The following is a 23,767-nucleotide window of genomic DNA, read 5'->3' as shown; positions in this document are numbered from 1 at the left end:
TATCAGCAACATCAACTGGTCCCTCAAATCTTTCTCAAATATACATGTTTGGCCTAAGACTGAAGTGATTCTGGGCTGCAATATGAGCAAGGATGAAGGGATCCATGCCATTCTGATTCCTGCACGGGCCCTTTTCCCCTGCAGACTTCAAGAACAGCTCCTCACAGTAAACGGTGCAACGAGGTGAAGCTGAATTTTCTTGATCATTGCTTCTGCTAGAAGACCAAACCAATTTCTTCAACTTTCTGACATATTTGATGAGCTTCTCCATTCTCATAGCCTTTTCTGCTTAGTCGGATCTCAAGTTTCTCATAGAGTTGGCAAGCATTGCTTTATATGTTTCTTCTCAGATGAGGGAGTTAACAACTGGGAGCCTCACATGGAATACCTGGAGCCTTGCTTATGTCGTGAAGCTTGCTTTTCGTCTTGTTTTGTTTGTTTGTTTTTTGTTTTTTTCCCACAAATGAATGAGAAAACTGATTGGCCTTGCCTTTGTCTTGCTTTTAGAGCCCTTTTTTCAGCCTTAATTAGCTTGGAAACGTTACGGCATCAGTTTGTTAGAAAGATATGCAATTTGGATACATATATCCTTTGTATGATGATGGGCAAAGCATAAACGGAAGAATGAAGCTTTAGATAACTTTCAGGTTTCAAAAGTATTGTTCTTTTCTAAAGAAAGGTTAAAAAAGTGCTATATATATATATGTGTGTGTGTGTGTGTGTTTGGAAGTCATAGAAATTGCTTACGAGTTACTAGCTTATAACTCAAGCTATGCCGGAGGTTTTTGTCATAAATTCTTTGTAAGAAATCTTAAGTTGCCAAAGCCGCAAATTTAATACATAACACACAAAATTACAAAAAGAAACTAAATACAAAAACCATAAACACCGTAAACTAAATACAAAAAGAAAAACCAAATATACATTATTGCAACAAAAGAAGATAACTCTAGTACCAAGCAATTGGACGTGCGACGAAGACACAATCCTCTATTTGCCAAGACATTTGAGTCTTCGAAGAAATTCATAATGAAATAGAGAATGAAATAAATTGCGGAATAATAAAATAGACACAAAAATTTTTACGTGGTTCGGTCTATGATCTACGTTCATAGATAAAGCATAAAGAACTACATTATGCTCCTATTACTTGATTGATATTACAATATAAATGCTCATATTTACTGGAGAATTGAAATAGATAAGTATGATAAACAAATTTGATTACTATCACTCTTATACAAGGTAAATAAAATTCAATATCAATTTAATATATTTCCTTTCAATGTAGGAAATATATTCTCTAACAGTCTTTTCATTTTTTGTGGCAAGACATTTTATTTGACAACATTTTTTCTACCCTCTTTATTGTGTCTCTCGCCAGATTTGTCAAGATTCTCAGCTCGAAACTTTTTGAAAATAGATCTACTTTTCTACGCCAAACCCAGTATGACATGCGCCTTTCCACTCACCACCTCCCGCCTTGCCGTCCGTTGATGTTTTATGTTATGTGGGTTTTGTTTTTGTTTTGTTTTCTCAATTTTATTTTATTTTTTTCTTTGTGTTTTGTTTTTTTGGGTTTGTTTGTCTTGTCTCTAGATTTGATTTCAATAGCAATCTATGGGGTAAAGGTATAGTCATTTTCTAAAGTTTTGTTTATACGAATCCTTAAAAGTAACGGTATTGGGTATTTGGTCTGTCTTTTATTTTCTTCTGATTCTTTTCTAGAAGTAAATCATTTACCGATGTCGAAGAGTTTTTAGTCAATATATAGAAGAATTGTCACTCTGGTAGAGATAGTAAAGGAGATTACGTTTGAAAACGCATTTGTAGCGGAAATGAAAAAACCTGAGAATCAATGACCGGGTAACAGCTAGAAACGTGATTCACTGAAATTTGCTGTAAATTTGAAATTGATGAGGACCGTGATATTCCAAATTGTATTTGGGTTGGAGATTCCAAATTGTATTTTTGGCATTGTAGTGATGTAGCATTTTGCCCCAAGTAATGCTACAAGTCTCTTTTATGTCACTCTTGTGTACTTTTAAAAATGATGTGGTTCTTAAAATTATCATTGGGCTTGTGGTTGATCAAATAATGATTTTAAGAGTCACATCATTATTGGAGTGACATAAGAGAGACTTATAGAATTACTCTTTTGTCCCATTTGATTGTTATATCAATAAAGAGATATCGTTCATTAAAAAGAAGAAGAAGAAGCATATTTATAATTACTTATATATAAAAAATGGTAGGTGTTTTCCTAATCTTAGGTTGATATTATTTTCTAAAAATTGAGTAAGAGAAATAATAATAATTTTTTTTTAAAAAATAATATTCATTAAGGCCACGAGAACACTTATCATTATATAATATATAAATAGAGTTGTGAGTCTTTGTATGAGTCCCCAATAAAAAAGAAGAATGATAGGGACCCAACTTTTTTGCCCAACAAAAATCCAACTTTTGCCTTATTTATTTTTTAAAAATAAAATAAGATAAAAAATAGAAAAAATGTTTGAAGCAACCCTATCTATTTTTTGTCTTTCTTTTATTTGGTATTTTTAAAAAAAATGAAAAATGGTATTTTTTTTTCATAATAATGTCATTTTTTTTTTAAGAAAATGTCATTATTATGAAGAAAAATACCATTTAGTATTTTTTTAAAAATACTAAATAAAAGAAAGGCAAAAAATAGATAGGGTTTGCTTTAGACATTTTTTCCATTTTCCATTTTGGTTTTTTTAGAAAAAAAGAAGAAGGTAAAAGTTGGGCCTTTAGCATTTCTCAATAAAAAAGAGGAAATGCCACGTATTACATGAAACTACCTAGTTAACACGTGGCATCCTTGTGGACATTGGACCAATTAAAAATAGGGCTTTTGCCCAATCATTTCCCCTCCCTCACGTGTACCAACCAAAGCTGAGAAACACGAAAGCTCCACGTCACCTCCTAGGACCTAAAATGAGGAGATGACGTGTAAGTCTCCGATTGGTCCACACACGTAGCTCTCCCACAGGGGGGAGGGGCAGGGGGAGGGTTTTTCTTCTATGCATTGCGAGCTTTCAGCTCTGAATCCAATTCACAGAGAGAGAGAGAGAGAGAGAGAGAGAAAGAAAGAGAGAGACAAAGAGAGAATGAGAAATTACAGGGCGTTGCTCACAACAGCTCTACCAGTCTTCTTGTTATGCTTCTTCTTCGGATTCAAATTCGATCGCTGTGACGCACTGTACGGGGCGTCCACACCAGTGCTTCAGCTAAACCCCTCCAACTTCAAGTCCAAGGTTTAATTCCTTTGAAAATGTTCTATTTTTGTAGTGTTTTTGTAGTTTTTACCATTTTATAGCGCTTGATCACTATCTAATTCTCACATTTCTCGAATATGGGAATACGACGCCGTTTCTGCTTTGTTTGTGATGTGTTGGGGTGACACTTAATTTGGATTCGCATGGTTCATACTTTAGATCTGAATTTTTAGAATGCAATAGTGAAATTACTATTTTCTTAATTTGTGTAGCAATTGTGTACCGATGTTTCATTAGTGAATGTAATCTGATCACAAATTTGGTTGAGAAACAGTATTTTTGGGGGGGTTTTGGATTCTATTTGAGGAGCCATGCGTACGCATAAATGTATTTGTTCATTTTGCTTATGGGTTTGTATGGAAATTGATCATGTTGTGTTCATTCATGTGTTCCATGTCGTTTCCTATTAATGGGTCTCTATAATTTTGTTGTTGTTGTTGTTACATTTCTGCTATTTGAAAAACACTTCAATTAGTTAGCTTTTGCTTACTAAACAAACATTAGGAGACTTAAAGAGTTCGAATTACATTTGCGTTATGGTTTTTTTATTTTTTTTTATAAATAAGTGATCGAATATCATTAAAAGCAAAGTAGAGAAAACACATAGCTAGCTAGAAGGGGAAAAAAGAACAAGGAAATCATGATAACTATTTTTGTTATGCATTTTTAAGTGATGTCTTTAGCTTGTTTCCAAACAAATTGTATTGTTAGCAAGCACACTCTGTCCCAAAACTGTCATTTTGATGAAGGTTTTGAGGCAGTTTGTTTGTTTGTGATATAACGAAATTCTAGTATGATCCTATATATACTAGAATTTCCCAACTTACTGGACCAAATAGTCTATCATTCAATGACCATTAGGGGCATGTGGTTGGGGTATGTAATGCGAATGAAATCTTTTCTTTGATTTATCTTCTTTCTGTAGGCAAAGTACCATAATTATTGTTGAATGCTTTTGTAAAATTTCTGATACTTTTAATTTAGATTATGTATTATAGTTGAAATTTACAATATTATCTGAAAATGAGGATGAATTCTAGCATTGATCGGACTCTTATGTCAAGTCCGTATTGCCTATGGCAGGTTCTGAACTCGAATGGAGTTGTACTGGTTGAGTTCTTTGCGCCATGGTGTGGCCACTGCCAGGCTCTAACGCCAATATGGGAGAAGGCAGCTACTGTCTTGAAAGGTGTCGCCACTGTGGCTGCGCTCGATGCCGATGCACACCAGTCCCTTGCTCAGGTTTGAAATTCTTTCCTCAATTATAATTTGTTATGAGAACTGCAGAATTGGAGTGAATAATAGTTTTGATGGCAAATTACTTGACTTGAAAAGTAGATTATACTACATGTAAGAAAAACTAGTTGTGTAATATGTATGTGGAGAGATGGAATGTATGTTGTATTTGAGACTTTTACTTGTTAATAATCATGTGCATTTTCTCAAAAGTTAAAGAAGAGGTGGGTATGTTTTATTGTAAGATATTAAGCGCTTGGTGTGAAGTGTTATTGTGATTTATAACATTCTGTTGCTGACTCAAGATTAACCAGAATTTCTGGGGCTGGGGTGTTTGGTTGTTCTGTAGGAATATGGGATTAGAGGATTTCCTACCATAAAGGTTTTTGCACCTGGAAAGCCTCCAGTAGATTACCAAGGAGCTAGAGACGTCAAACCCATTGCAGAATTTGCACTTCAACAGGTTTGTTGTGATTTTAACTCTTACTGTAAATTGATAAATAATTCTATAGATTTTCCTTGTTTCTTTGGTGTACATTCTTTCTCTGGGTTGGACAGGTGTGTAGCGAGATGATGTTATCAGTAATTGATAAAAGGGTTACATTTTGGCTAGTTGCATACTCTAATTGAAAAGGTGACAAATTGAATATGAGATGGCTTGTTTTGAGGCCAAAGAAGACAATGATTGTTCACATTTGTGAAGTTACAAACGGTGGCTGAAATTAATGGGCTGCATAGCAATGTGGTGCTGCATTGATTCTACCGTTACTCTGATGAAAAACTTGCTTGGTTTAAAGCACCCACATAATGTTGTGTCTCATATTAGATGTGCCCTTACTATGATTTTGGTGATGGGGGCTTGATGCCTTTCTCCCAAAAAGGCCAAACAGTTTGTTCACAGAACATAGTACTTTACCTATTGTCTTCCTTGAAATAACTACTCAATTCACTGTTCTTTTTTTCTTTTTTCTTTTTTCTTATTTCAGATTAATAACCAAAAAGAAAAAAGTTCTGCTGATGAGATACTTATACTTACCACTTCTCCCGTGCTGCTAGTTTCAATTTATTTTAGATATCATGTACTAGTTGCCTTTGTACCGATCCTGGAAAATAGTTGTGTTTAAGTACAAGAATGGTTGTCATTAGGTAAATGTTATCAATTTACAAGGTATGAAGAACTCATTAAAAAAGGATTTACATGACGAGAGAAATATGCTAAACAGGCAGGAGGTAATGATATCTACTATGTACGCAAAAGGGGTTCAACTTTGCTTATTGGGTTGGATATTTGAATCATGATTGGCAGGTTTTCATCTTCCATATAATTCAAAGTTCATTGTAGATTTGTTTGTGTGCACAACAAATGTGCATGTGGGTGATATGTTGATTATATATATTCGTTATTTGCTAATCCGTTTAACAAAAACCTTGAATTGCTCTCATTGGTGACAGTCTAGGCTAGTTGGATGGTTGCATGAACTGTAGATTATATTGTATGTTTGGTTGATCATGTGCAATGTCTCTATTCTCGGTGGATCATCTATCACACTCAACTGTGTGTGATGCACGAACTTAGAAATTGCATACTTGCATTACATGTTGATGTTCTAAGTGCATGGTTTTACAGGTAAAGGCACTTCTAAAGGAACGATTAAGTGGAAAAGCAACTGGAGGATCAAATGAAAAATCTGAACCTAGTGCTTCTGTAGATTTGAATTCCCACAATTTCGATGAATTGGTGCTTAAAAGTAAAGAACTCTGGATTGTGGAGTTCTTTGCGCCTTGGTAAGCGGTTTTGTGAGCTAAGTTAGATTTATGGTCTCTGTCATAGCACGTTTTGAGCATATAACACAACTGGTAGTATGTAAATTACTTTCAGATTTGTAGTTTTAGTGATGATTCTTGTCCTATTTTCTTCTTTAAAAGGTGTGGACATTGTAAAAAATTGGCTCCTGAGTGGAAGAAGGCTGCTCATAACTTAAAGGGGAAGGTGAAGCTAGGTCATGTTGACTGTGATGCAGAAAAGGTGAGCCCGAAATTTTAGAAAGTGATGTGGTGCAAGAAATCATGCGAATTTGGCTTTTAAATTTCATTTATTAACATTTTCCTCTAGGTGCAGAGAAGTAGTTTGCTAGCCTCTGTTTTTCCTTGGTGTAGCGTTTAGTTTAGGGTGAATGGTAAAGGTTGTTAAAGAATTGTGTAGATATTGTGCCACAGAGGTAAACTCTTCCACTTAATGGGTTAATGTGCCTTTTGAAGTAATATCTCACTACATCTTTGTAGATGGACTGCAGCAATATAACCTTCATAAAGTATAATCTCTTGGATGCATGATTTGGTTTCTTAAATCGCATGCTTCTGACATGTTGGCTTTACCAGTCTCTAATGAGCAGGTTCAATGTTCAAGGGTTTCCCACCATCTTAGTATTTGGTGCTGACAAAGATAGCCCAATCCCCTATGAGGGTGCAAGAACTGCCTCGGCCATTGAATCATTTGCTCTAGAGCAGCTGGAAACAAATGTTGCACCTCCTGAAGTGACTGAGCTGACTGGCCCGGTTAGCCCTTTGCTTTACTGCTAAACCTTCTAATTATGGAATCATTTCCAAGGGCAATGCATTAACTTTATGCAAGTTTTCTGTTTAGGATGTCTTGGAAGAGAAATGCAGTTCGGCTGCCATCTGTTTTGTTGCTTTCCTCCCTGACATTTTAGATTCCAAGGCGGAAGGGAGGAACAATTACCTTCAGCAGTTATTATCAGTTGCAGAGAAGTTCAGAAGGAGTCCATACAGGTTAATCTAAGTTTGGTTGTTAAGGTTTTTCTATTGGATATCAAATTTCGTTCTTGCATCAAACAATTTATGCAAACACCTCAGATGTTTTGAGAAACTTCTTGGGATTAATTGTTGCAGATATCATAACAGAAATTATTTTTTCATGCATGTTACAGCTATGTCTGGGCAGCTGCTGGTAAGCAGCCAGATCTCGAGAATCGTGTAGGTGTAGGTGGGTATGGGTATCCTGCTTTGGTAGCATTGAATGTGAAGAAAGGTGCATATGCCCCACTTAAGAGCGCATTTGAGCTTGAACATATTATGTAAGTTCTGTCTCTGCGCTATCTTAAATACCAATATAGATTATGGACAGAGAGATGAACATATGTTATTTGGTTTCTCAGAGAGTTTGTGAAGGAAGCTGGGCGTGGAGGGAAGGGCAATTTGCCTCTGGATGCCGCTCCCGTGATTGTAAAGACGGAACCGTGGGATGGTAAAGATGGAGAGATCATTGAAGAGGATGAATTCTCACTTGAAGAACTCATGGGGGAAGATGCTGCAAGCAAGGATGAGTTGTGATCAACTTGAAGCAGAATAATAGAGAAAGAGAATGAGATTTCAGGCTAGAAACGATTTTGATGCTACAAGCAATGTATTTCTTGTACGTTCTATTTTAATGACTTCACTATAGTGAAAGTGGTCCTTATGAGGAATATTCTCTAGTTCTTTCTTCCTTGTTGTTCAGGTCTGAGACTTAATTTTAAGTAAGACTAGTGCTAAATATTACACCTCAATTGTTAATTTTAAGCAAGACTAGTGCTAAATATTACACCTCAATTCCACAGGGTTGATGTGATAGTGTCTAGGACTGAAATAGCAGGCACTGCTAACTATCTTAATCGCTAACTGTCTAACTGCTTAATTGTTTTTGAAGGTGGTTAGAAAAAATCACTAACCGCCTAGGACGGTGTGGTTAGCGGTTTTAAGGTTTGAAAAAACCGCTATATATATAGAAATGACGTCATATGTTGTAGACTATTACTGTAGAAATGATATTGTTTTTTTTTTTTTCTTCTTCTTCTTCTTTTATCCTTTTGAAAAGTAGTTAGTAGAGGCAGTTAGCCGATTTTACTATCTTTTCACCCTTAATAGTGTATCAACTTTTTTATCTTTTCAAGAATGAATGGACATTGCTACATCAGTCCTATGAAATAGAGGTATGATAAGGATGTAGCATATAGCATTACTCATTAAGTAAAGTAATGCTATATACCATATCAAGGCCCAAAAATTGCCAAACGGTAAAACTACCTTAATCTCACAAGAAAAATGTTTAGGATAATATAACTTTTACTATCATCAATTTACAGACTCGCAAAGTTGGTTTGCAAAGTTGGTTTGCAAAGTTGGTAAATGTCCTATAAACTATCACATGTTCACACTTTTAGTGATTACATGATAATTCACATTTTATTGCCCTGAGAGTTCACAAGGGTGTAAAAAGATATATTGTGCAGAAGATTTGTGCTCCTATCAATGACATATCTTATATGCAGGCACTAAAAGTTATACATAGCTTCGAAAGCACTTTCCAATAAAACGGACTCCAATGAGATTACAACTTATGTTTTAGAAAAAGGATTTCCCTTTCTTTCTTTAGGAGAAGTTGAGTGTCTGGAATGCCAGCATCGTCTCAAAAAATAGTCATCTATCGTAAGTATCGATCATTGTCTATATATAAATGTCTTTTACTGCCAAATGTAATGAGTTTTTAAGTTTCAACCTTCGTTTGTTTCAGCATAATTTTTTTAAAATATTTTTTGGTGTGACGAAAAATAATAATCAACAAAACACGTCTCACTAAATAGAATGGATTGAGCCCCTCATAGTTGTTCGGAGGGTAGTCAAGTCGATTGAATCCTTTAGCAACACCTTATAAGAGCTTAAGCAATCATCTATCATTTTGTAAAATTTATTGCTGCCAAGAGTAATTGACCATTCGTAAAAGACGCGAACACTTTCTTCAAGTTTTCTTACAGTTTAAAGATAGTGCTTTATTTCATGCTTTGTACGTTAGATGACATGGTGAAGGGCACACCACTTATGACCAGACATTTGGTGTCTGCGAACATCATGGTGGTAAGGGCCTAGGGAGACCAGCTGGGGAACGTATGATTTCTAGTTGCATTCTCATAGATCTTGGCGGACCCGGTAAATGCGCACTGTTTCTCATGAACATAATATCATTTTTGTGAACATACTTTTTGAATGCAAGCAAGTCGATGCATTATGTTTACGAAAAACGGTTTGCATTTACCGAGTCTCCCACAAACTACGAGAAAGCAATGAGAAAACTTATGTTCTCCAGCCAGTCTCTGTGGAGACTTACCAGCATGATGATGAATGCCTTCACCAAATGAATGGCTATAAGTAGCGTGGCCTTCACCATGTACACCGTGGTAAGCATGATATAAAACACTATCTAGAACCGGTTAGAAAAATTGAAGAAAGTGCTCACACCTTTTACGAAGGGTCAATCACTCTTATCAACAATGAATTTATCCAAATGATGGTGCAAGATGGTTGCTTTGGGCTTGAACTCTTACAAAGTGCTGCTAAAGGATTGAAGCAACTTGGCTACTCCCCAAACGACTTCATCTTTACAATGCGTGGTTTAATCCATTCCATTCAGTGAAAATGTGATAAATCGGTCAAAAGACTAGCATCACTCATTCTACGTTCATATATATACATCACCTACACATTTAAGAGATTCTCAGTTTCCTCTTCAACATCAGCCACCAACCACCAATTGAAAGAGACGAGAATAAAAAATGACAAGCTTACAAGAACAAAACCTGACAAGAATTCTTGAATAACTTTTTTGCTTTCTGTTCATTGTATTGCCCTACATATAAACTCTTATCGGTGGTGCCTAGATGCCGTGAGGAGTGGGTACTAATCTTATCTTACTCTTTTCCCCTTATCTGGCAGAAATTTCTGGAAAATTGAATGAAATTTTTAAAACCTGGAATTTTCTATCCTCCATAAGCATTCTTTTCTTAAGGGTGAGTCTGTGAATATGCCTTTGATGAAATCTTTCACCTGCAACGTCAAAGACATTATAAACACAAGGAGAAACATAGATATAGAGTGGAAAAAGAAAACGAAAATTAAAGGTAAATAAGAGGTTTCATCATTTGTGTATAACTTAAGCTAGTTCAATATGAAATATCTTAAATTAGTGTCCAATCATAATATCTTCCTTCTATTTTTCTTATTTCTAAATTGAACACTTGGTATAAAGAGTGATGCTACACTTTACGCCTATGTCACTCTGGCTGACATTGTGTGTTTTAAGTAGCTTATACTTTTTTTTTTTTTAAGTGGTTGATATTTTAAGTCACTTAAAACACGTCATGTCAATCAGTATAACAAATGGGTGTAAATAATAGCATTATTCGAGTATAAATAACATAATCAACTTAACTAAGCTTTATCTCCAAGGATAGGGGTAAGCTTCATGAACCACTTTTATTGTTAAGTCCTATTTCAGACCACATTTAACACTAAACCTTTGACAATCATGTCTTACTACTTCCACACATTGAATGTAGATGAGATATGTTTCACAAGTAAACCCACTAATTGATAACAGCATAGAGAAAGTTCCAGTTAATTATCCGCCAATATATAATTAGAAGAAGAAGAAGAAGAAGAAAAAATTATTGATTACTTAAACCCAACAAATGTTTGCGTTCAAATAAGACAAATCATACCTCTAATGCTGTAAAACCACAACTGACTACTTCTCCACTTTCCCAAGCAGTTGTAATGGATTTGAGAGGCATATCTAATAATTCTGGGGAAAATTAAAGATAAAAGTTAATAGAGGATATCAGGTATTAGATGCATTAGATGCAAGACATTGATCAGTTGTCTGCCAATTTAAAGATAAAATTTGAGCATTGGAGAGAAAACATGCCTGCCAGTTTACGGATTTTACATAAAGATGGTATAATATTATCAAGAGAGGGTGTAGAGTCCTCTCGTGGCTTCTCCTTTTGGCTGTCAGCATCCAGGGATTCAAACAAAGAAGATAGATTTTCCAACATCAGATGAATCAGTCTTTGAAGCTGGGAACATTATAGCAATGGATTAGATAAAGTCTTAAACATTAGCATGTAAAAGTTAGAAAAACTTATAATGAAGATTGATAGACTACCTGTAACGTCTCATCTGCTGCTAAATCATCCAAAAGGAGTATATCTCTCGTAATTCTAGAAAAAACCGACTCTAAAACCATACACATGCTTCTTTTGTAAGTTGAAGGTAGCAAAAGTGGCTCCCAAATGATATGCACTTTCTCCAGAATGAAAATGACCTAATCAAAGAATGTTTAGCTCAACCTAACTGGGAAAAGAAACTTAGAAAAGGCTACTATGAAAATAACAATGAAAAGGGGGAATTGAAAGGGCACCCATAAAATTCACAGCAATACCTGATCTATACTAAACTTTACTAATTCGAATTGTTGCTTCAGCTGGGTATTCTGGAATCCATCAGCACCATCTACAGCCTATAATAGAACAATTTTTTTACAAAGTAATAAAATAGTACATTGCAAGTTCTAAAAGGCAGATAAAAACCTAAAATTAACCGATGTATACATTTAAGACTAGATTGTACCTCTTTCAAATTATATAAAATAAGCTGAATTTGCTTCTGCAATATTTCTTCTGCCATAAGATGAAATCTTGGAGCCATATCAACAAATACAGCATGTTCCTTAATGGAACTTGGAAAGTCTGACCGATACTGAAACAACAGCATTCAGATGTATGAGCCAACAAAAAATCTAACAAGTATGAGACAGATAAGGTTAAATTTCTCTTTTATTAATTTCCTTAACAAGGATTTTTTATTAAATCTATTATAAAAAACTAGGAAATTAGTGTTTTATTAGGATTTGTTAATTTGTGGTAACCAATTAGAAAAAAAAAAGATTCTCAGATGATAAGTTCAATTACGAGGTGCATTGTGGTTTCAACATATTCTAGACCATACCAGAACAGCTATATATGCATGCATGCATGTGGCTAAGGAGAGAGAGAGAGAGAGAGAGTTTTCACAGATTGAATCCATTTAGCATGTAGAAGCATTCGTTAATACCTCAAATGCAAGCCCAAGTATCTCTTGAGATAGATAAAGACAGTCATTGTGCATGAGAACAGCAACCTGATTGATGCCATCAAGCTGCTTTTCTAGCTTCATAAGTCAAAAAAGAAGAAATTATAAATTATTAGAACGTTAGTCTAGTTGTCAATATGATCATGAAAAAGAAAAAGAGAAAAATAAAAAATGCTTTGGTGAAAAAAAGAAAATGCATAGGATTGAATCTAACAAAAATTAGCTTAATGAAGATAGCATGGGTAACTTTAAAAGCTGAGAAGTAACATTACGTTAAAAGAGAACCACAAGTAGAAATTTGGAACAATGTTTCCTTGCATAATATGATTGCAAACATTCATGATCTATATGTGAATGAGTCGAATTACTTATCCCTTGATCCATTAGTGAACTATCTCTCTAGGGATTGTGAAAGATGTTCCACTACAAATATTCTTGTTATAGCTTCGACCCATATTCCCCCAAAAACTAGATCCTGCTCTAAATCCAAATAAATTAAATACATGCACTAATAAAAAAAGAAAAAAAGAAGTGTGATAGTCCTCATCATCACCACCACCACCATTATCAAATATCTTTTATTTTTATTTTTATTAGTACCATTATCAAACATCTTCAATAACATTGAATCCATGCCTTACAAACCAAATCTTTTGATGTATACTGCATATGCATAAGGCAAGCTTTATAGCATTCCACGCAGCAAATTCCCAACAATGAAACCCATAAAAGGTTAAAAAAGTTAAGAAGTTAAACTTTCATTTTATGCTATTGCCTTGCATGAACTAACCTTGACAGGAATGACAACTTCATAGAGAAGTATAGCATCCCTAGCCGCACGATAGAATTCTAGAGCAACTCTTGTGGAAGACAAGCAAACATCCTGTACAGAGTTGGCATTAATCATATTCATACTCTCAAAGCATAATACATGCTGATTGGTAATTTAACCAAAGAATGTAAGGAATATAAGAAGATGCCTTCATAGTCAACAGATACACCAAGTTCTTATTATTACTATAGTAATGATGCTACCTATCCCTTAAGACTTCGAACCAAATTGTCACCGCCAAAAATTATGAAATTCCTTTTCGATTCACTAGTTCAGATATGATTTATAGTTTCAAGAATACTCTTGTTTCTTATATGTTGTGATAAATTTTCACCACCAATCAAAAAGAAAAATTTTGATAAATTTTCACTTATGAATTTCACATTTTGGCAAAAAGGGTTACATTTAAATGGTTCCAGCCTTACAAACGGAGAATCAAATTATTCTATTCTTTGATTCATTTACCTTAAGTGTCTGATGCACTAGCTCCATAAGTTGAATCGCTGCTTTAGACACCACACACCTCTCGGACAGAAAAAGCAAGTCAACAACTTGTTCATAAGAATTTACAGCCGCTCTGTCCTTCAGCATAGGACCTTTCCTTGTGTACTCCTATGGGGAAAAAGAGTTCACTATCAAAAGCTAACATCTCAAAATAACTACAAGTGAATTCATACCAGGCCAAAAAGCTCACTTGAGGAACGTCAAAGTCGCATTGTAGAAGCAATTTTCGAGCCTTCCCCAAAATTTCTTTCTTTTTCCTAGAGGCAAAGTGAACCTCAACATTTTGAGCGAAGTTGCTCAACTTTTCATCCTTGTTATCAGATGCTGAAATAAACATCATTTCCTTTAAAGCAGTCTCAAACTGAGAAGTACATTCAATGATTTTCTGAAAATCGGCAAGTTTTGAAGCATCCTTAGGTACAACCTGAAACAAGAAACCTTACATAATATCATAAATACCTGTATACAAGCAAACTTTCTGAAATAAAATCTCAAATGAATGACATATACCAACAAATGATCTAATCAAATTTTACAGAGAAACCAAGTACAAACTATCTTCAGTACAAAGACTTGTAAAAACAAACCTTGGAAAGAAAGTTACAAATAATCAGCTCTGATATCCTAGGCCATGTCAATCTTCCAAAAGATTCAATCCATGAACCGTTTTCAAAGCATATGCGTTTGCCGATAAACTTAATGAGCTGTATAATTGCCGAATAGATTGCCTCACCGTCGACATTCTCAACCTGAAAATTTTAAGAAAAATATGTTGAGTCCCACAATTAACAGAATCCACTTAAAACAGAAATGTATGAAGTTAAATAAGAATACAACTAAAGTTAAATTTTTCAAAATAATGCCAATCAAGCACCTTCTGAGCAAGCCCATGTGAATACACTACATTAAGCAAAGAAATATTTAGGCAATGTTGATAGATGATATTTACCATAGGTTCTACTGAAGGTACTATCTTCAATACAGCTTCAGTCATTTCTTTTGGGTCTTGATTTAACTCTTCTACAAATGAAATCGGTGATCCACGATTTACGGCAGGAGAGACAACATACTTGATTATCAAATCCGCTAGCTTAGCAAGCCCATAATCCAAAATTCCAACCACCTATAAAAGCCACACGAACAAACTTAAGAGAAATGAATTCATCACAAGGCATTTTCCCATGAACTATACAGAAGTCTTTGAGTTAAAATCGCCAAAATCATTCCATTATTGAAATATCAACAGACATCTTTAGCTTTTGTGAAAGTGAATACACAGCGACATGCATATACACAGAGACACGCAAACATTCACACTCAACACTTTCATCCATATATACATATATAAAAGCATTGGCTTTGACTTACATCCATGGCTTCAAGAACTGTTCGGAGCTCAATCCAGTCAACTCCGTTAAGGCTCAGCCGATACTGGACTAGTAGTCTATTAGTGTCTCGTTCGAAACGCACCGCATTTTGCATGAATTTCACAAGCACCTCTTGAATCTACACAGCCAAATCCAAGACCTCTAAACAAACAATCACAAACTCAATAAAAATCACCAATTTACCAATCACACTTCACCAAAACTCAAAATAACAAACGAAACAGAACCTATTCGGTCGCTTTCTTTCACTTTTCCGGACCATTCTCGGCAACCAAACAGAACCTAACAAAAAAAAAAAAAAACTTTTACTAATCCATACCTCTTCAAAGCAATCCGACCACTCCTTCTTCAACAGCCCGTACACCACCGGTTCTCTCTCTCTCTCACTCTCATCAGCGATGTCACCACCGTCACGATCACCATCACGAAGCCTAAGCGCCTTCTTCAATTCCCTCACCTCCTCAGCAGCGAATTTCAGCTGTCCATTCCTGATCCCCTCCCTCACGCCCTTCAATCTCTGGCTAATTTCCACGACTGCCCTCGCCAACTCCAACAGCTCTCTCCTGGTCCTCGCCTCCCTCGTCTTCTCGCTCAGCTCCTCGATCAAGTCCCGAATCTCGACGTCGATCGGACGGTCGGAGATCAACCGGAGAAGATCAGAGAGGTTGGAGGAGATGAGGTCGGATTGCGAAACAGCGTCGTTGCAGAGGGAGAAAAGGGAGGCGAAGTGGTGGTGGTGGGAAAGAAGGTAGGAGCCGACCTTGGACTTGATGTGGAGCGAGTGGGACTCGAGCCTTTGGATGAGGAGGCGGAGATCCGGTGCGGAGAGCGGGCAGGTCGGGTCCGAGAGGTCTCGGGCCGAGAGTAGGTCCCGGACATTGATCGAGTCGAAGAGCGCGTCCATGATGTGGCCTCGCCGCGATCCCACGGCTGTGATGGGGTGCCAGGCGGTTTTTGAATGCTAGTGGATGATTAGATGGCGGAGAAGGCTAACGTGCGCCGGGGAGTTTGTGTTGTGGACTGTGGTGAGGTGTGACGCTGGGCCCATTTTTTGAAGGAGAAGAAGGGGTTTACTGGGCTGGGGTTGGGCCTATTCTAGTTGAAATCTTGGCACATGAGTCTTATTTGCTAAAAAATTTCATTTATGAGAAATATGAGCAAATTATTGATACCAATTATTTCTTTTTATACTCATCTTACAAATTAACCATTAGATTTCTTTTTATACTCATCTGTTGTGTGTATATATATTGGAGAATATGTGCAAATTATTAAACTTGTAAGAGAATATGAGAAATATGCGCAAATTATTGACACTAATTATTTTTTTTTATACTCATCTTACAAATTAATCATTATATTTTTAGACTTATGTGGACCCCACATAAGTTATTGGTGGACCTTTTGATATATTGAATTTGTAGGAGAATGTGAGTAAATTATTAACACCAATTATTTATCTTTATAAAATATTCAGTATTTGGTTATTATCTCTGTAAAAGGAATGTGTTGAAAAGAAATGCTAGACATTGCACTTTTATTTCATTATAATCTTATTTTTGTTACGGTAGCATTGCTAATTACCACTTTTTTTCTTTTTTCTTTTTTTTTTTAAAGTGCAAATCAACACTGAATTTTGAGTAATGTTAAATAATATATTTTCATCACATCTTCATTTCATTGGACATATACGATAGTGCTTATTAACCATTGTTAAATACTGTACCTTCATTAGCCCAATGAAAGTGTAACCGTGTCTATTAGTCTTTGAATTTTGAGTATCTTCATCCTACTCTCATTCAATTGGGCTAATGTGTCCGTATCAATTAACCATTCAATCAACCATTATTAAAAAAATAAAAATAAATAAGGGCTAATGAGTATTACTACATGAACCCCAATGAAATGAGAGTATATGTGATGAGTATAGCATTTTGCATTACTCTTTATTTTTTTTATTTTTATTTTTAACAATAATTGGTGATATTTTTATAAAAGAGTGACTTTTAGTGCATATCATACAACAAAATTGTTTTCAAGATTATTTTTCGGGATAATAACCAAATACTGATTATTTTATTTTATTTTTTTTAATTTATTGAAAGCGTTTTAAAACATAGCATGAAAATGTATTGAAGAATTTATTTATTTATCAATGATGGTTACATAATCGGTCAAAGCTTGAAAATCAACATTTTCAAACATAGCTTGTCTAAGCTTAGTTGGTCAACGCGGAAAGAATATCGACCATTGACAGTTTGACATGTTCAAACCAAAAATGCTTAATGGTATAAATTAAAGAATATGCTTAAAGACCAACTATTTTGTCAAATTTGGAGCCAATTTTTGCCTTACAAAATTAAAAAAAAAAAAATTTTGAAGCAATAATTTTTATTTGATATTTAAAAAAAAAATAAAAACTGTATTTTACTTCAGAAACTTTTTCCTTATTTTTTAATTTAAAATTTTTTTTAAAAGCAATAATTTTTATTTTAGTCTTTTTTTTTTAATTTGAAATTTTTTAAAAAAATAAAAATTGTATTTTTCTTCATAATGATGACCATTTTTTTTAAAAAATTGGGCATGCACCATTTCAACGAAGCTGGAGTTTGGATTGAAAATCATCAAAAAAATGGAAGATTACTTCCAACGAAAATAAATAAAATTCTCACTAAAATTTACAATCTTTACATTTTATTTTTGCTACATACCATAAATCAACTGAAATTAAATTTTGATTTAACATCTAGAACCCCATGAAAGGGAAAAAAAAAAAAAAAAAAAGAAAAAATCCCATATAACTCGATCCCATTGTTTACACAAAATGGGTAATCATGTGGAGAGAAAATATCAAAAAAAAAAAAAAGAAAGACTTATCAGTGTCGTGAAGGAGAGAACTAAACCCTATCCCAAACACTCCAAATCCTCTCTCCTATGAAGCTCGCAATCTTCCTCACTACTCCTTTCTCCATCCCAACCTCACCGCCGCCGTCGCCGACGCTCACATCCGCCGAGACCGACTCACCCATTTTGTCGACCCAGGTCACCGGCCTCTCTTCGGAGCCTTTCTCACCGCCGCCCTTCAACTGATCATCACACCCCCTCTTCCTTCTCTCTTTCTTGATCTTGGCGGCAGCGCTCCGCTTCTTCTTCTTGAGCAACTCCTCTTCATAAGCTTCGATAATCTCGTGTATGAGTTCGCGGTTAGGCGAAGCATCCCATCGTGCCCAAAAACTCATGTAACACCGAAAGCAGTTGCACTCAAACGTAGGACTGTGGTCGCCGCCGTTACTTTCAGTAACGGTTTTTGGATGGCCGGAGAAGTTGTTGGATGTGCTACTGCTGGAGCATGAGATGATGAGGTAGGCCAAGACTTCTTTGTCTTGAGCAGAGAGGGCGGCGGAGAGGGTTAGGATTGTCGCCGGAAGAAGAGCCAAGTGATGGTCGGCGATGGATGGAAGCTGTGATGGGTGAACTTGGCCTTTCTTGTAATGCTTCTTCATGATTGTGGAATTATTGAAGCTTTTGGTTCTGATTATAAGTATTTAAAGAGTGCTTTATTTGACCTTTTATATATCTTTGAATGGTCTTTGTGTTTGACGCTAATATTCTGTGTTCCTCTCTCCAGTCTCGTGGAAACAGAGGACGAGAAAAAACAAAATAAAATAAGCTTACGCAGCGGGACAGAGGAGACAACTTTTGTATTTTCTGCAATGACTTTGATATTGTCTAAGTCTTCACAAGTGAACAGTTTATAATTAATAAAATAATTAAAAATGCCAAAATAGGTTTTTTTTTTAATTTTTTAAAAAAATCACTTTCTAATTTTAACTATCACTTTTATTATTTTGTTTAAATATTCTTTTTAAAAATATGTGAATCAGGAATTTTTTTTTTTTAATTATAAATTCTCAAATTATGTAATTTTTTTTAAAAATGTTACGTATTAGTTAAAAAAGTTACAAATTTTCTTTCAAAAAGGCTTGTTTCTTCATTTTTGTGGAAATGCTTTTTATTCATAAAATCAAAATACATTTCCTGCCTTAAAAATTTTTTTACAAGTAGGTGGAAGAGTCATTCTCAAACAGCTGGTGGAAGAGGAGCCTCTTGGAAGTGGGGCTGAGATGACATCGTGAAAGATGCAGAGGTCATGGCTTGGGAGAGCAAAGGAGATAGACGCGTAGGAGACTGATCCTTATAAACATTTCTCTCGTTTCCTTTTATAAACAATGCCTAAACCTTTGCCAGGCCGATAAGATCAATTCAATTTTAACCTCTTTACTCATTCTTGTGGTTTCTGGGGGTTGTGTTCGTTTTATTTATTTAGGAAAAAATATAAAAAAGTCCCATAAACTAATATTCATTTTTAAAAGAGCTTCACAATGTTCAAAATGTGTTAAAGTAACCAATTAAACTATCCAAGTGTGTCAAAAATGCCACATATCTTTTTATATTCTTATAATACACTTATTCTTTTAAAAAACTAAAATAAAAATTAATAAATTAGAAAAAAGAAAAAAATTATTTGTTAAAAAGAAAGAAAGAAAGGGGTGGCTCCCAATTGAGTTAACTACATGATTTGATTTTGCATTTATCTATATTTTTTATACCGCACGAGCGAATTATAATTTAAACCAACTATATTGACCAATTTTTTATTTATTCCAATATATATATATATATATATATATATATATATATATATATATAGATATATATTTTGCATTAACACTTGTTTAAATGTAGTATTTTAAATAAATCAGTTAAGATATCTAGATTTTTTTTTTCTTTTATGTAGATTTTATTTTGTTTATGCAAAAATTGTTACAAGATGAAAAAGAAAACGAAAGACAAAGTGAAAGGTAACAAATGAAGCAAAGAGATACAACAAAAATGGTCCTCTAATTCAATATTTGTACCAAATACCGCATCCTACACTATTACTTTGGAAAGATTTAGAGCCCAAGGCCCAATAACATGAGAACACCGTGATGAGATCACACACAAAATGCACTCACTCACCATGTCAATAACTACCACTATGATTTCATTTGGATCAAGAATGGGGAAGATACCCCTTTACCCTTTTCCTCATTTGTTTGAAAAAAGAAAAAAAGAAAAAAAAAAGAAAAAGAAAACTGCCACTATGATTCTCGGCACGAGGCAATAGGCATGAGGGAGTAGTGGGATGTGGGATATTTGCCTATAGGAAAAACTCCCAATAAGAAAGTGACACGTAATTATTCATATACTCAAAAACTAACATCTATTAAAGAGGGAGGATCGGAGGTGGGTTTTCAAAGTAAAATAAAATAAGATCATAATTTTATTAATTAGCATCAAAATACAAAAATACATATAACAGTGCATGCATACATTCAAGTTATATATCTAACATGGAAAATTGGTAAATTTTCAAGACAGCAAATGAAAAGGCATGGAATTTTGGTTCTTTCTTCATTTTGTTTCTGTACTAAATCACATGTTTTGGACCTTTTGGTGGACTTTTGCGGCACCTTTGCCATCTTGGGCAACCTCGCTGGTGATTATGAGCAGGCTTCTGTACACAACCATTAGATGCCTTGCATGGAGGAGCAGCGCCCTTTCGCAAGGCTCTTTTGCCGATTACGGTTGCATTTGTAACTTCAAACAAAAGCCCAAAAAGCATGATCATGCAAAGGAAAACCACCATTCCTTTTGCCATTGCCATTGTACTTGAATGAAAGCAAGCGACGTTATATAAACGACGATGAAAAAAATATATATAAAACTAATGACGTTTATTGGGGAATTTGCGCCGTTTGGTAAACGACACAAAAACCTGGTTATTTCTTTTTTTTTGTATATTGCTAAGGGAGATGTTGAAATTTATAAGAGAAGTTTGCCCTAGATAAAGGCATGAACGCATGAAAACTAGCCACATGATTCGATTATGTATATATGTGTGTGGTGAGGCATAAATGGAGGTTGTATTTGACTTTAATTAGGTGATCTCCCCGAAATTTAAGATATTACTTCACATTATTCAGGGTTTGAATTGCTACTTATTTTACTATCTTTAGCCTCTTGACTTTCTGTTTTAAGAAAGTGATAAACGATCCTCAGGATCTAATACAGATTCGAGAATTTAGTTTCCCTCTTATATAAGGCTCATATTTAATCATTCTTGTAGAAGTACTTTTAGAGGGGAAATATTGTAAAGATTTGATCATGGAGTTAATAATTTTATCAAATCACTCTCTAGCTAAGGTTTGAAATTGATCAAATCACACTTTAATGTATGTTCCGTTATCAAATCATTGATCCTTTCATAGACCTACTGTTAAGGCTTTTAATGAAAATTGTGACACAAATGTAAGACCACGTCATACACAATAAAGTAGCTTCATGTGTATAGAAATATTATCTCAGCTTGACACATGGTAAAAAAAAAATTTTTAAAAAAAATTAAAAGAAGAAACAAAAGAATGGGAAATTAGGTGTGTGGTGTACACCGGTAGGTGTAATATAACGGCCATGAGATTACTATATAGACTTGATTATATGGTTAAATATATGTGTGTTTATATGAGCTTTGGATCCAATTGTTGTTCGTGACCGATGCAGCCATATTTAATTGGCGGATTACTACATGACATACATCATTAGTAGTGTAAGCCACCCGAGGTCGGATTCAGTCGGGCTATTATTGCTATGGACGACAGCGTGCGATATCCGATGCATCAATATTGTATTACAAGTCCCTTGAAATAACACTAATCCTACTAAAAATGGATAATATCTTGGATAGACTATAACTGATAGCTATGACTTATTAAGTACATTATCTTCTTGCATTAAAATCATTGGTAATTGTCGCTGGAATTATGCCCCAGCCTATTTAAAACAAAATTGACATTTTTTGGTTTATTAAGAGAGACTTAACACATACTAAATTTATGAAAACTCATGTTTACTTTTTCGGCACATAACTTGGTAGCTCATTTTGTAATAAGTGGCTGCCCGCCCCTATAAAAATCATGAAATAAAATTTTCATCGGTTGTTTTTGAATTTGTTTTACCCCCGTGCCCCCACTATCTTCCTCCTGCCTTCTTCATGCTCTTTTTTCTTTTTCACATTTTCCCATTGTTTCTTTCTCCTCTCTAAAAATTTCTCTCTCTCTCTCTCTCTCTCTCTCTCTCTGGAGTCTTGAGTAGAAGAGTCTCGAAGACCCACTTTCCTTTTATTTTGGGGGGTGAACCCACCACGTGGCAATTGGATATTTGAACATTTCAGCAGTACTGTCCACTCTTAAATAAAAAATCTTTTGTACACAATGCTTATTCGACCGCTCATTCTTGCTCTAAATTTTTTTAGAAGGACAATAAAGAATACTACAATTTATTAGAAAATGTAGAATATATTCTCTAAATGTGAAGTAAAAATACTAACTTCCCTTTCCCTCTTCCCTTATATTTGCTTAGATTTTTTTTAGGAAAAAATGCAAAATTAGTTATTGTGATTTGCCTTATTTGCAATTAACTCATTGTGATACAAAAATGAACTCAAAGGTCCATGTGGTATGCCAAAAAAATAATTTAGTTTTTACAGTTAAATTTCGTTTACTGACTTAACAAATTCTAATAGCGTAAAACGTTAGAGGCAATACAATTGTGATACTTGTCCTATTTAAGTTAGTGTCAAACTGTCCCCAAGGGGTAGCTTACTGGGCAGTGAACCACGCCTCATGAAGCGGAGGTCATTAGTTTGAATCCCCACTCCCCATTTTCCTTGTGTGGACATGTCAAAAAAAAAAAAAAAAAGTTAATGTCAAACTAACAGAAGCTGTTAAATTAGTGGACATAATTTGACTATAGAGATTAAGGGCCTGTTTGGGATCGCGTTTGAGTGGTACTAAAAATGCATTTAACACTCAAAAAGTCAATTTGAAAACAAAAGTATTCGTTTGGTAAAAAAATTAAAAGCCATTTTAAGGGTCCAAAAAGTCTAAAAATGGTTAAAACACACTTGTGGCAAAAACTTCAAAATGAAGCTTTTGTCCAAAAGCGCTTTTTTACTTAAAAGCTCTATTTCTCAAATGCAATTCTAAACAGGTTCTAAATTGTTTTTGTTGCATACCTCAAGTACCTTTGAGTTCATTTTAATACCACATGTAACTAATTGTAAATCATGTCAACCACAAGGACTAATTTACATCTTTACCCCTTTTTTTTCCTTTTTTTTTTTTTTTTTTTTTTTAAAAAAAAAAAATACAATCTGATATGGTCGAGACTACAATAAATTTAAAAAATAATTTTAAAATAACTTTACTCTTTCTTTAGGGAAATAAACTACAAAAAGGTATTAGATGTTATAACTTCAAAATAATTACATACCATGGCATGGATAGATAATTAAATATTAAAAGCAATTAATTGGGCATACAAGACGTTTTTTTGGATGATTTAAAATAAAAAGTCTTTATGTTAATTTTTGGGTAACCATTTAAAAAATTATAAAATTATTTTATATTAATTAATTATTAATCCCACAACCCGCC

At 34.6% G+C, this 23,767-nt stretch overlaps 3 protein-coding genes across 3 annotated transcripts; 1 reads left to right on the top strand and 2 right to left on the bottom strand.

Moving 5' to 3' along the window:
- The first annotated feature begins 3,057 nt into the window (after nt 1-3,057).
- Nucleotides 3,058-8,044, top strand: LOC132182995 (protein disulfide isomerase-like 2-3). The gene is made up of 9 exons (XM_059596380.2): nt 3,058-3,284; nt 4,389-4,547; nt 4,891-5,004; nt 6,169-6,326; nt 6,468-6,567; nt 6,921-7,097; nt 7,186-7,331; nt 7,490-7,636; nt 7,718-8,044. The coding sequence occupies exons 1-9, from the start codon at nt 3,138-3,140 to the stop codon at nt 7,890-7,892; spliced, it is 1,323 nt and encodes a 440-aa protein (XP_059452363.2). The 5' UTR covers nt 3,058-3,137; the 3' UTR covers nt 7,893-8,044.
- A 1,972-nt stretch (nt 8,045-10,016) lies between these two features.
- ATZW10 (centromere/kinetochore protein, putative (ZW10)) lies at nt 10,017-16,256 on the bottom strand. Its single transcript, XM_059596249.2, has 14 exons — nt 15,547-16,256; nt 15,208-15,345; nt 14,789-14,962; nt 14,427-14,588; nt 14,030-14,263; nt 13,801-13,947; nt 13,294-13,386; nt 12,486-12,581; nt 12,003-12,131; nt 11,815-11,892; nt 11,539-11,697; nt 11,299-11,449; nt 11,093-11,175; nt 10,017-10,418 (listed from the first exon to the last, which is right to left on the bottom strand). The coding sequence occupies exons 1-14, from the start codon at nt 16,129-16,131 to the stop codon at nt 10,335-10,337; spliced, it is 2,313 nt and encodes a 770-aa protein (XP_059452232.2). The 5' UTR covers nt 16,132-16,256; the 3' UTR covers nt 10,017-10,334.
- Nucleotides 16,257-18,053: 1,797 nt separating this feature from the next.
- On the bottom strand, nt 18,054-18,732 carry LOC132181538 (uncharacterized). The gene has a single exon (XM_059594794.2). It carries the CDS (start codon nt 18,728-18,730, stop codon nt 18,125-18,127), a length of 606 nt encoding a protein of 201 aa, XP_059450777.1. The 5' UTR covers nt 18,731-18,732; the 3' UTR covers nt 18,054-18,124.
- Nucleotides 18,733-23,767: the final 5,035 nt, after the last annotated feature.

The sequence above is a fragment of the Corylus avellana genome, chromosome 5, assembly GCF_965113065.1.
Source record: "Corylus avellana chromosome 5, dhCorAvel1.hap1.2, whole genome shotgun sequence".
Classification (NCBI taxonomy): Eukaryota; Viridiplantae; Streptophyta; class Magnoliopsida; order Fagales; family Betulaceae; genus Corylus; species Corylus avellana.
Note: the sequence above shows the minus strand (reverse complement) of the source record. Positions and strands in the feature narration are given on the sequence as shown.

Bases quoted from the DNA above. Each gene is read 5' to 3' on its own strand.
- LOC132182995 (XM_059596380.2), top strand. From the start codon at position 3,138: ATGAGAAATTACAGGGCGTTGCTCACAACAGCTCTACCAGTCTTCTTG. The intron at 6,327-6,467 runs GTAAGCGGTTTT...CTTCTTTAAAAG, and splicing joins GTGGAGTTCTTTGCGCCTTG to GTGTGGACATTGTAAAAAAT. The intron at 7,098-7,185 runs GTTAGCCCTTTG...TTTTCTGTTTAG, and splicing joins TGACTGAGCTGACTGGCCCG to GATGTCTTGGAAGAGAAATG.
- ATZW10 (XM_059596249.2), bottom strand. From the start codon at position 16,131: ATGGACGCGCTCTTCGACTCGATCAATGTCCGGGACCTACTCTCGGCC. The intron at 11,698-11,814 runs GTATTGCTGTGA...TTCTTTGATTAG, and splicing joins TAAAGTTTAGTATAGATCAG to GTCATTTTCATTCTGGAGAA. The intron at 11,450-11,538 runs GTAGTCTATCAA...TAATGTTCCCAG, and splicing joins CAGCAGATGAGACGTTACAG to CTTCAAAGACTGATTCATCT.
- LOC132181538 (XM_059594794.2), bottom strand. From the start codon at position 18,730: ATGAAGAAGCATTACAAGAAAGGCCAAGTTCACCCATCACAGCTTCCA.